The sequence below is a fragment of the Chiloscyllium plagiosum genome, unplaced genomic scaffold (assembly GCF_037043375.1).
Source record: "Chiloscyllium plagiosum isolate Xiang-an unplaced genomic scaffold, Cpla_swu_hap1 HiC_scaffold_34, whole genome shotgun sequence".
In the NCBI taxonomy this organism is placed as follows: domain Eukaryota; kingdom Metazoa; phylum Chordata; class Chondrichthyes; order Orectolobiformes; family Hemiscylliidae; genus Chiloscyllium; species Chiloscyllium plagiosum.
The window spans coordinates 15824778-15837860 of record NW_028270172.1 but is presented as its reverse complement, the minus strand read 5'-3'; the positions used below and the strand labels follow the sequence as shown (position 1 = coordinate 15837860).

The window sequence follows — 13083 nt, the reverse complement described above, 5'->3', positions numbered from 1 at the left end:
CAGTTATTTCATCTTCATGGGTTTTATTTTGATAATAAATCTATAATTATTACAAAACCTGGTTGTTACATCTTTTTATTTAACATCTGATTTAGATAAGCTATTTAATTGACCATCTTGGTAACTTAGAAATATATATATCCATATTATGTTGTGACCCATGGTGTAGTGAGCGTGCACTTCTTTGGACTAATTTATAACAGAAGATAATTCCAAACTCCTCCAGCCTTCTACATGTGAACGCCTTCTCCTAATTTCACTCTGAAAACCTTGAGTGTAATTTTTAGTCTATGGGTGGAGTCTTATGGAGGCCTGAACAATGTGGGCAATGGAGAAATTTGTGGTGGAAGTAATTTTGAAGTTTAACCCGTCTCGATGTTGAGAGCAACTTGCTGGATCATAGAATTCCTACAAATTTTTTCCATAAATTAGAATCCCTACAATACAGAAAACAGGCCCTTCAGCCCAAGTCCACAGCGACCCACTGACAGCAACCCACCCAGACTCATTCCCCTACCCCTGACTAATGCACCTAATCTACACATCCCTGAATATTATGTGCAATTTAACATGGCCAATCCACCTAACCTGCACATCTTTGTACTATGGGAGGAAACCCATGCAGACACAAGGACAATGTGCAAACTCTACACAAGCAGTCACTCGAGGCTGGAATCGAACCCGGGTCCCTGATGCTGTGCGGTAACAGTGCTGACCACTGAACGACCATGCCTTTTGCACTTTTCACAAGCAGTGTGGCAAGTTTCTCACTAGGCAGTGGCATGTTGCCAAGTAAGGGGGATTATTGCTTATTAAATGTCTTGTTAATGTCAGAAGTCATACGATATTAGGTTATAGTCCAACAGGTTATAGTCCAACTTTCACCTGATGAAGGAGCAGCATTCAAAAGCTTGTGATTCCAAAAAAACCTGTTGAACTATAACCTGGTGTTGACTTCTGACCTTGTCCACCCCAGTCCAACACCGACTACTCCACATCATGTCTTGTTAATGGTATAACTCATCTCATTAACATTCAGCTTCCTATCCTACCAAACACACCAAATCAGCTAGACTTTCAGAATTCTCAATCTGGATGTCAGAGCTAGTACTTTAGTTAAGTTTACGATTGACAGCAAACAGCCCCCATGTTGGTCACCAGCCACAGCATCTCAGGGCAAACTTACCATAACACAAGCTACATGCATAGACATTGTCATCCAACATATGCCAGCTTCTAAGAAACCTTGTCATATTTCCAATTCGTTTATGAGATGCTTTTGCATTTCAATACTACAACTTGGGCTGCACTCAAGGATGGCACAGGGCTCAGTGGTTAGCACTGCTGTCTCACGGTGCCAGGGACCTCGGTTCGAATCCTGCATTGGGTGACTGTCTGTGTGGAGTTTGCACATTCTCCCCATGTCTGCGTGGGTTTCCTCCTCGTACTCCGGTTTACTCCCACAATCCAAAGATGTGCACTGGTCATGCTAACTTGCCCATAGTGTTAGGTGCTTTAGTCAGAGGGAAATGGGTCTGGGTGGGTTACTCTTCAGAGGGCCAGTATGGACTTGTTGGGCTGAATGGCCTGTTTCCACACTGTAAATAATCTAATCATTGTAATGCTGCAGCAAGGACACTGTATTCAGGGACACACACCCACCTCATGGACTCAGCTATATTGCATCTCCGACCTGTTAACTATCAAAGCACCCACTCATTCTGAGCCTTTCTGAAAGCTCACAGCACCCCTGCATTGTCTTATCTTGCCATTTTGCACTTTGTCTCCTCAGCCAGGGATATCAGACTCTTATTATTGCTGTCCGTCAATGCTATTTAGCACAGACACAAACCAAGAAGCTTGTCATGGCTATCAGCTGTCCTCAGTCAACTCAAAAGAAGGCAACCTTTGGCCAGATGGTCCTGGCACAGTAGGGACAGCTTCTAATATTAGTCCAGGAGCTTTGGACATGGCCAGTCAGCTGCTTAGTGTAGTCAGAGTCAGGATGCTGTCCACATAAAGGGTGAGGAGCCAAATGTCAGGCAGCCCACTGTCCACCATGATTCATTCTGCCCTACTGTGGGCTGTTTTCCTCCTGGGATGACACAAAGTCAATGGGAGATGAAAGTAATTTTCACACATATTACGTTTAGTACAGTGGGGAGTTGTCCCAAGCAAGTGAGTAGCAGTGCAGAGGGCATGCATTTTTATTGGCGTTGGGTAGTTAGGGTGGCTTACAGCAAGTGAGGAAGATGTTAAAGGTAATAATGAGAGTGATAGAGCATGACCCTTGGGAGGAGGTGGGTGCAATAATAGAGAGTGACTATGAGGCGTCAGAGAGAAGTTGATAACATTTAAGCTGGTGGAGAGGAGCAGGTCATTGACTTTCTTCCTACATTGCACTGCATTCCTCCAAATGTCCAAGGTTGTACTTGCCTGGGTGGCAATCTCAGACCAGGCACATATGGTCTGGCATCATGGCTTCTTCTATTGGTCCTGGGAGAAGAAGACACCCTGCCTGTGCATCACCCTGTCCAGCAGCAAGTCCAGGTCCCTGCTGCATACAAAAGTAGTAGAAGTTAATATGATACATGATTGTAAAACAAAGTTAGATGAGGGAAATCTCCTGGGCTACTTGGATTGATCATAGAAATGGGACTAATGGATTATTCAACAGACACTAACATGAACTTGATAGGAAGAATAGCTTCCTCCTGCACTACAGTCACTTGACTCCATGCTGTGATCACTGTTTTAAATCCTCCCCTACTGAAGTATGCACCACTTCATTCTCCAGAACTAAACCAGTTCCATTTGCTTCTCCATTAGACTGAAAACACACTGATCATGCTGTACGCATTAAAAGAATTCTCTCTGTCCTTTGCATTGTGATTTTCCCAGTCTAATTAATTAAAATCCCAGATCATTACTAAGATTCATAGTTTTCTGAAATGAGCTGCAAATTTGCTTCTTTTTAAATCCATATCTCTAGTTTTCTCATTATTTAGTAGCATACTGTATACACTTGTAAATTATTACCCAGGAATACCCTTATTGCCCTTCACCATGAGTTTATTACTCTGAAGGCCCCCTTTCAATCTCTATATGATCTTACTATCCTGAGTGTATGTGTACTGTGTTCTGTTTGAGCTTGTTTATACTAGGGTGACCCTATGCTCACTGGTCGAACTTATTGCTTTCAGTGATGTCACTATTGCCCTTAGTGGGAGCATATTATTCTCATAGAACCCCCTACTTATGAACAACTGTCACACTTGCCTGACAATGACCCCATTATCTTCAGTCAGGATATTGCCCTGAGGGGATGCCATCTATTACTCTCACTGGGGAGATGATTGTCAGTTGGGGCCATTAGCCTGAGGGTGACCTGTTGCACTAATATGCATTACCCCAGGATGCTGTATTGCGTTTTGTGGGGGTTATTAACCAATTTCCCCCTCCCCCCACTTGGGGCTTATGGCGCTGGGTACTCGTATTACCTTAGCGATGCCTTAATGCTCCAGTGTAGGGATTAACAGCCTTCTAGTGCCACTTCCCCTAGTGGGAACATATTGCTTTCAGTTGATTATTGCCCTAAAACCCCTCCCATTGTAATCTGTGAGCTAATTGTCCTCGATGTGACAGTTGTTTCTGATGGGGGACTATTACGGCTCTGCAGGCACCCATATGCTGTCAGTAGAGTTTATCACAATCTCACTACTGTTTCAGTCAGGGAGAGTTTGTCCTGAGGTTCCTATACCACCATTAGTGGAAGATGTTTACTGTAAAAGCCTTTATTGCCCCTGGTTGCTCTTGTAGCACTGAATGTGCGCTAGTTCCTTGAAGGTGTTCCTTTTACCCTGAATGTGAGGCAATTGCTCTGGGATTGTTCTTATTCCCTCAATATGGGCTTACTTCTCTGAAGTTGGCCCTGTTGCCTGTATTGGGAATTACCGCCATGAAATGTTCTTATTGCCCGCAATAAGGGGTCATTTCTGTGAGGCTGTACCTAATGCCCTCAGTGGGGGTTATTGCCCCCTGCTCTCCCAAGCGGCAGTGACTCAAAGCCTCCTGTTTATTTGTTGTGATCACGTCGCTCTGACGCCCCCCTTGCCCAGCACTGGACTCGGCTCCTGACCTCAATATACGTGCCCTTGCAAAGTTTTCAGCAGAGCTTTGATTGACACGGGCTCTGGGTCTGTTGGCAGCGCCTCCCCCTGTTTTATATATATATATATATTAGTTATTGTTTTTAATAGTTTGAGTTTGGGCAGGGTAGGAGGACGGGGTTGGAGGTAAAGGGCGAGGAGCGACATGACATGGAGGAGCCTGACCCTGCCATCTCCCCTGCGGTGCATCGGGACCTGCAGGCAGATCTGAAGGTCTCGCCGGCTACTTGCTCTGGCCACTCCTTGCAACTTTCCTTGGGCACCAGCAGCGCCAGTAGCAACACCGGCAGCGGCTGCAAAATCCATCGGAGCTGCAGCACCATCGCTTGCAATAACATTCGGGGCACCAGCAGTAGCTGCAACACCAGCAACGGTAACAACAGTAACAAGAACTGCAGCCCGGCCGCTTGCAACACCGGCTGTTGCAATGGCAGCCTCAAAGGCGACACCGGCAAAACCTGCAACAGCAGCGGCTGCAAGGCAAGCTGTAACTCCGAGTCTGGGGACGAGAGGAAAGTTTGCGAGCTGTCCCGGCAGGCGGACGCCTCGAACCCCGAGAAGGAGGTGCTGGTCAGCGCCGTCAGCCGCCAGAGCAACGAGCTGAGGTTGAACCGGCGCCGCACCAAGTCGCTGCCCTGCCTGCACGACCCCTCCGACTTCTTCAGCGAATTCAACGGGGGGCTGCGCAAGAAAGTGAAGTTCGCCGACTCGCTGGGGCTCAGCCTGGCCAGCGTCAAGCACTTCCGAGCCAGCGACGAGCCTTACATCCCATCCAAGGTCTTCCTGCGGCTCCAGAGCTTTCCGGCCATCGTGGACGACCTGAACGAGAAGTTCAAGGCGCTCGGCATTCACTGCTTGAGACCCGCCTTCTCCATGCCTTGCGAGGCCAGCGACTTCATGCAGAGAGCTGAGAGGAACCGTGTCTGCCTGGAGAATGTTACTGTCAGACACTTTGACGTGCACGGGTTGATCAGGGTTTTGAATGTCTCTTATGTCAAGGAGGTGATTGTCCGCTATACATTCAACAATTGGCTCTCCAGCATGGACACGCCTGCCAAATATGTGGAAGGGTCGAGCCACTCAGGTACTGACCAGTTCTCGTTCGACCTGTCCATCCCCCCTTTCTTGGACCAGGGCTCTTTTGTCTACTTCGCCATCTGCTACAGGACGGACAGCGAGGAGTACTGGGACAATAACTTCGACAAGAATTATTCTCTGCAGTGTGAATCCACGTCAGATGAACACGCCAACAGTTAGGATCTTCTTGAAACGCACTCATTTGCATATGTCCTCTATTAAAGAGGTGCCATCTCTCCTTAAGTTTCAAGACAAGCCGCGGGTTTAACAAAAAGCACGAGGCGTCAAACTTGCCCAACGAAGTGTATTATTATATGTTCCAGACTTACGATAGAGTTTGAGGTATGCTATTGACAGTACAATTATTGAAGAAAATTAAAGAGGCAATGGCATCACAAATATCTGCTTAACGATCAAAGATTCCACTGTGCACCATACAAGTGGCCAAACTGACAATGTAAATGTCAATATACAGACCTGTTAATGCGATAACTTGGGACTTTTTGAAGCATGAAAGCTTGTTTAAACTGGAATTCCTTTTGCCTATCCTCCAACTTTCTGATGTTACCTTTGTCTTTTAGGATTAATTTAAGAGAGACTACAGCATTCTTCATCCAGGAGCTGGGATACAGAATCTGCTCTCAGTTCTATTCAAAGCCACTCTCATCAGCTGCTAGTTGTTTTTAGAGAGCAGGCTGGTTTCATATGAGACCACTGTGGGGGGCACGGTGGCACAGTGGTTAGCATTGCTGCTGCCGGAGACCCGGGTTCAATTCCCACCTCAGGCAACTGTCTGTGTGGAGTTTGCACATTCTCCCCGTGTCTGTGTGGGTTTCCTCCCACAGTCCAAAAATGTGCAGGTTAGGTGAATTGGCCATGCTAAATTGCCCGTAGTGTAAAGTGAAGGGGGAAATGTAGGGGAAATGGGTCTGGGTGGGTTGCTCTTTGGAGGGTCGGTGTGGACTTGTTGGGCCGAAGGGCCTGTTTCCACACTGTAAGTAATCTAATTCAAAAAAACCCTGAATTTTCACTAAACCCTCCTAACCCAACAGCAATGCTCAGTTTGCAGGCAGAAAATCACATCCTACTGCTTTGCAACTGTTATGCAGAGAATTACTGCAGTGCCTTACAGTAGGCCCAATACCACAAAGACAACTTAGAGAAGTTGTGATCTCAAATTAAAAGTTATATATAGATAGGTTTTATTAATTGTCCAAAAAGTGACCAATAATGAATTGTGCACTTGGTCTTTGATCCTCTGAAATATGTATGTCCAAGAGTTTTTATTGATCTGAGAACACAGCCTATATAGAAAATTAGAACATAATGCACTTAGCAATTGATGAGGACTAAATTACTCATCCTCTAATTAGGTATCAGTTCACATACAGTGAAAAGCACAGCTTTTTGGCAGGATTATTCAGGAGGAATTGATTTACATCTACATAACCCTGACTAAAATGCTTTTAATTATTGGTGACTGTAAATGTCTAGAAAACTGATTATACCACAGGAATTATGTACAGTATTGTTTATAGAATGTACTTGCAGTCAGAATAAAATAGAAAACTTTCTTCACAAAGGTATGCAAATATAACAGAGAATGTGACATCTAAACTGAGTTATGGAATGGATTAAAAGTATTTTATACTATAAAGTTTCCTCCTGTTTCTCAGATTAAAATAGGAATTTGATCAACATGTAAAAATTCCCCTGTTCCTTGAGTAACTCTCATACAGGATTGGGAATAGCCAGATAGAATTACAACATGGAACTTGTATCTTTCTGTTGTTCCTCTCCTATTTCCTCTCATGGCACCTCTGAGCCCATCTTGTTCATGAGATGCCTCTGTTCCTTTAACTATATTTCCACTAAACTGCTGACCATTCAATGTTGCTTCCTTGCTCCCATGTTAACTGATGTTGGGGATTGTCCTCTACTCAGTTAATATTGCCCTCACTTCCAAATCTACCGGCATCATCCCTCTCCTCAAAAACACCTTGACCTCTATGATCTTGCAAACTGCCACCTGATATCTAAATTCCCTTACTTCACCAAAGCCCTTTTGTAAAGCAGAAGACTGCAGATGCTAAATAACTGAAATACAAACAGAAAATGCTTTAAATATTCAGTAGGTCAGTCTAGATCTGTGGAGAATGATATAGAGTTAATGTTTTTTCAGATGAAAAGTTATTGGCCTGAAACTCTAATTTAACTCTATTACTTTCTACACAGATGTGGTCAGAGCTGCTGAGCATTTCTGACGTATTCTGGTTTTATCCCTTGAATATGTTGTTGAGTCTTATTTTCCAGAAACTCTATATTCAAATTGTTCTGATCAGATTTTCCCCAAAGCTAATCCACTGTATTTGCTTGCCTCTTGACTTGGGTCTACCCTAGCACTCATTACACTCATGCCTAATGCTGTGTTGTTTCTTGAGAATTCATGTTTCTGTGGGCTTTCACTGCTTGGACTGAAAACCTGTGAGCATGGCTGGCCGTCTTATTGACAGCATTACTTTGCATGTTTTTGTGCTGAAAAGCTTATTTTAACTGGAGAAACATGTAAAAATTGCTGTACCCTTCCCAACAACGGTGAATGAACATACCTTGGCACATTTGTGATTGTTATATTAACATTCTGACAACACCTCCATACACTGGAGCCAAGACAAGATTGAATCTTATGGAAACTTACAGATACCATCTGGAGCTGTGAAACCAACACAAAACTCACTGTTGCACTTGTTCTGGTCTACCCAACATTATAGTATTGCTCAACCTGGCCCAGGAACTGCCACACAAACATGGTAGATATACAGCTCGGGGAAGTCAAAAGGATTATTTCTGGGACATTGAAACTGATATAGTTTGATTGGACTCCTGTACTAACATGTATTAAAAATTTCAGATGTCCACAGGGTATAAATGTCCTTCTCAAAGAAGATTTACATTGACACATGGCCTCAAAACAAACCAGGCATTTTTCTGAAATTCAGGCCTGGATCATACATTATTCAAATTGACAACAGCTCCACTTCTTATAGCACACCTCCTGGTTGACTGCAAACATCATCAATAGCAATTTGGAACTGACAAGTGCAGAAGTCCCAGGCTTCAACTTTCCATAGAAAATCTGAACAACCTTGAACTTGAGGTCAGACCTGGACAGATGGGACCATTTGCTCCACACATAAAACATCAGAAAGAGCTCAAATTATGATCACAGACATGAAAGTTAGACATGACCAACTTACTGAACTTCTGCCCTAAGAGACCCAATCCTTATGATATGAAAGCCATTTATACTGTGTCACTTGAAGTTGTTGAGTGTTAGTTGATATCAAACTGGAACTGCTTTTCCAGTCACAAAGATAAGAGAGTCCTTTATGCTATTTTAAAGAAACTGCTCTGCCCATCTGCACATACGTTTTACCCCACTTCCCTTATTGATATCACATGCCTTGCAAAGATATTTTTCCTTGTTCTTCTGTGATCTTGCATTAACTAATGGTCACACATCATATTAATATCAGTTGGTAATTAGGACTCTAAAGTAGATGTGTGCATTGAGTTATAATTCTTGTTTTAAGAGGTGGAAAGTCATTTGGAACCATGAACTAAGTACTTAATTTCCAAGAAAGCATGTGATTTAAATGCCCAATGGGGCAGCTTTGTATTAATTACAAACTGAGAAAAAGACTGGGGCCACTAGTAGCTTGAGTTCAGTTCAAAATAATCAGTGCAAAAGAACAATTTCATCCCATGAGAAGGACAATCAGATAGTTGTGTAGAAATCTCAGGAGTTGGAAGTGTTTAGTTTGTAGAATCTCTAAGTAGTCAACTGAAAAAGAAATCCAGGCCCTGAGAACTGAAAAGAATTTACCATGCCATCAAAACTGGAAAGAGTCACTCAAGCAAGACATTAAATTTAAAATCGGAACTTCACTTTGCTGGAATTGAGTACCTGTAACAGATATTGTCGGGAACAAGGTTGAATCCTTTCCTATTTTTAAATCTCTTACAGTATAATTCTGTAATAAAGTCATGTTGTTTTGTTTAAGAGCCTTGACAATCTCTTGCGAATATGTTCAATGATTAACCAGCATGGTAAGCAAACAGCAAAAATAAAAATTATCTCTTAAGCCAGGTTTCACTCTGGGATTGACTTGTCCAGTATTACAATCATCTGGAATCATAACAAAATGTAGGCTTTCGAAAGGGTAGGAAATGATTAAATTTAGGAGAGATCTGTGATTCTTTAAAGGAACAAGAATGTGAAGAAAATGGTCATAAAAGCAGTCATGTTGACATTAAGTGTACTATACAGATCAGAGTGACAAAATCATTTTGAATGCTGCTAAGACTTTACTAGCAGTAGAAAACATAACAGTGGGTTATTTGGCTTGTGCTAAACTGAGAGAGCAAATAAGTTGAAGATTGAAATAAAAGCAAGATTTTGTAAGGATGAGATGATTAAAGTGATTACTAAAAGTTTAGATTTAAAAGGAGGAAGACCTGAACCTCGTGCATCACAGTTGAAATTAGCTAAGATTCAGTTAGAAATGAGAAAATAACTTTGCGAGAGAAAGTTAAATGCAGAAACTTGAAATAGATGAAAAAAGAGAAAAGATGAAAAGAGAAAGGAAAGTAAGAAGAGAGGAGAAAGACAATCAAAGAGGAATAGAAAGTGAGGAGAAAGGAAAAAAAAACCTGAAAATAAGAAAGTTTGAATTGGCGATTGAGAAGGGAGAAAAATAAAATATAAATGAGAAAAAATGGAACTCATAAAACTTGATCTTCAAAAAGAGAGAAAGAACTTAGACAATATGACTTGGTGAATGAAACATTCAGAGTAAAGGGAGATAGAAGAGGTAGTATCTTAGAGGATGATTATGGTTCCAAAATGGGATTTGATTTAACCAGAAATTTTCAGATAAAGCCAACATTTACAGACAATGGAGAAGGAGGACAGTGCATCTTGTTTGAAAGATGAAGGGCCAAAAAAATGTTTGGACCTCAACATTACAGAGTGTTTTGACAGGTAAAGCTAGTAGCATCCGCACCAGTTTGTCAGAAGAACAATCTGCAGACCACAAAACTTAAAGTAAAAATATTCAATGTTTGCCAGCTTGTCCATGAAGCTTATTAATTAAAATCCAGGATTATTAGAAAGAAATCCAATCGCACATTTCTAGAATTTATGCAAGAAAAAAATTGCAGTTAAAAATGGTCGCAGAAATATTTATCCAATTTTTCACAAAACATAGATTACCCAAAAACTACAATTATATCAAAGTTGAAATGTTATGTCACAAATATTTTTAAAAATGAATAGTTTGAGAATAATGTAGTTTACATCTTCAGCTTATTATGCACAATCTTTACAAGCATTGGAAGGAAAGCATAACATTGTAAAGACCATGATGAGACTACACCAGGTTGTAGTCTAACAAGTTTATTTGAAATCACAAGCTTTTGGAGGGTAGCCCCTTGTCAGGTGAAGTTACTTCCTCTAGTACCTCCACATCTTTGGAGTATAACCTTGTGTTGTGTGATTTCTGACTGAGTCCACAAGACTCAGTTCTTTTGAACTGATAATATGGAACATAGGGTGAGAAAAGCTCTTAATTCAATAGAAATGTATGAATCAAAGCTAAGATATTATACTTCCAACTGGTGTGTTACATTTCAGAGAAACTAATTAAAGCACATGAGATGGCCAATAAAACATTTGAAGAATACTCAACATTCAAAACTAGAGCTGATAAAAAGGCCAAAGCTCAAAAAATGTTTTTGGAGACCAGGTATTACTTGTCTTGAATAAGAGTGAGGTAAATTGGACCTTATCAAAGCAAAATAAAACTCAATTATGTGAATTATGTAAATGGAGACTCCAGATAGGAGAAAAACAAATAATGAGTGTGTTATTTTCATATGTTGAAGAGATACTTAATCAGAGTGGATAGAGAGAATAGAAGTGCATTCATACTGGTAAAAGAAATGGACATGCACAAACTATTACATTGAATTGTTAAAAGAATATTGACAAGTTTCATTGACTAATAAAACCAAAGAAATATTTCATAATATCAATTGAATTTACGAATGTAAACATATACTCTTTGGAATGAAAAATGCACTAGTGCCTTTTGAATGATTACCATCAAGGATTTTGAAGGATTAAGCAGTTGTGTTGTTTACATTGATCATTTTGGGGAAAGATATAAAAGGGACTTAAGGGGCAACGTTTTCACACAGAAGATGGTGAGTGTATGGAATGAACTGTCAAAGGAAGTGGTGGAGCTGAAAATGTGTTGCTGGAAAAGCGCAGCAGGTCAGGCAGCATCCAAGGAGCAGGAGAATCGACGTTTCGGGCATGAGCCCTTCTTCAGGTCGCCTTGTTTTACACCCCTTGGATGCTGCCTGACCTGCTGCACTTTCCCAGCAACACATTTTCAGCTCTGATCTCCAGCAAACTGCAGTCCTCACTTTCTCCTAAAGGAAGTGGTGGATGCTGGTACAATTACAGCATTTAGAAGGTATCTGGATGGTATATGAATAGGAAGGGTTTAGAGAGATATGGGCCAAGTGCTGGCAAATGGGACCAGATTAGGTTAGGATATCTGATCAGCATGGACAGGTTGGACTGAAGGGTCTGTTTCCGTGCTATACATCTCTTTGACTCTATGCCTCTATTTGGTTCTTTCTGCCAAACTTGGGAAGAGCATTTGCATTACTTGAACAAAATGTCTTGATTGGATACAAAAAATTAATTTGGTCATAAATTTGTCTAAAGTGAATTTGCCAAAGCAAAAATGACATATTTTAGCCAAACTGCAATTCAAGCAGGAAAAATAAGGTGATCTTGGATTTTCCCAGGCCTTAGGCAATACTCAAAATTCTGTGGTATGTTGATGTGAATGAATCTTATCAGAAAGCCATTACAAATTTCAGCACTGGAATGACAGCCTTGACAAACAAAGAAAGGCAAGAAATTTAAATTAACAAAATAATGTTAGTTCTTATTTGAAAGCTGTGTTGTCAACCACACTGGTTTTAGCAGCACCAAATTATAAGATACCTTATAAACTGACTGTTATTACCAATTAGATTGGTGGAGTGCTGTCACAGAAGATGAGAAAGTGACTGAATGGCCAGTTATTTTTCCAGGAAATTAAATGCATGTAATCGTAAACATATGTTTTCAATAAAATTTATTACAAGTTTGGGTTCTTGTGTTCTGTGTTAGTGTCGGAAAATATTTGCTAACCAACGGTAGGCCCACAAAAGCAAAAATGGCCAAATATACCAAAAACACCCAGAATTCCCAAGCAGCTCAGAAGCCAAATCAGACAGGCCATGCAGACAAAGCAATACACTTCAAGCTCCCTCTAACAATGACAGAGAACCACAAATATCTCAAAGCCCCAAGGACAGTTTCACAACCCAGCAATACTAAAGGCACATATAGAGAGCAGGTCAGACAGAGAGGCACCAGCAAGGACATACTCCAGGAACAGGACAATGGAAGCACCTCACCATTTCAGAGGAGACATTAACACCTACCTGTGAAGAGGAATGGAACGATCGATACTGTCGGGATGTTGCATTGTGTGAAGGAACAGGACATTCATCTGATATTTGTTTTCCAATTTGCATCCTTGCAACTAGATTACTCCATTTCCAGATACATTGTAGTTTTCCATTTCTTAATCAGTGTCATTGTGCAGCATTATTATAAAACTGGTCTGATCCTCAGCTCTAAGAAGAGAAATCTGATCTACCTGTACAGACTGTCCGTTCTGTGTCAGCCTAGTCTGGTTATCTTCCAGCA

General features: G+C 41.4%; 1 protein-coding gene across 1 annotated transcript; it reads left to right on the top strand.

Annotated features, from left to right (window-relative positions):
* Positions 1 to 4162: 4162 nt before the first annotated feature.
* ppp1r3g (protein phosphatase 1 regulatory subunit 3G) lies at positions 4163 to 11511 on the top strand. Its single transcript, XM_043718977.2, has one exon. The coding sequence runs from the start codon at positions 4320 to 4322 to the stop codon at positions 5424 to 5426; it is 1107 nt and encodes a 368-aa protein (XP_043574912.1). The 5' UTR covers positions 4163 to 4319; the 3' UTR covers positions 5427 to 11511.
* The last annotated feature ends 1572 nt before the right edge of the window (positions 11512 to 13083 follow it).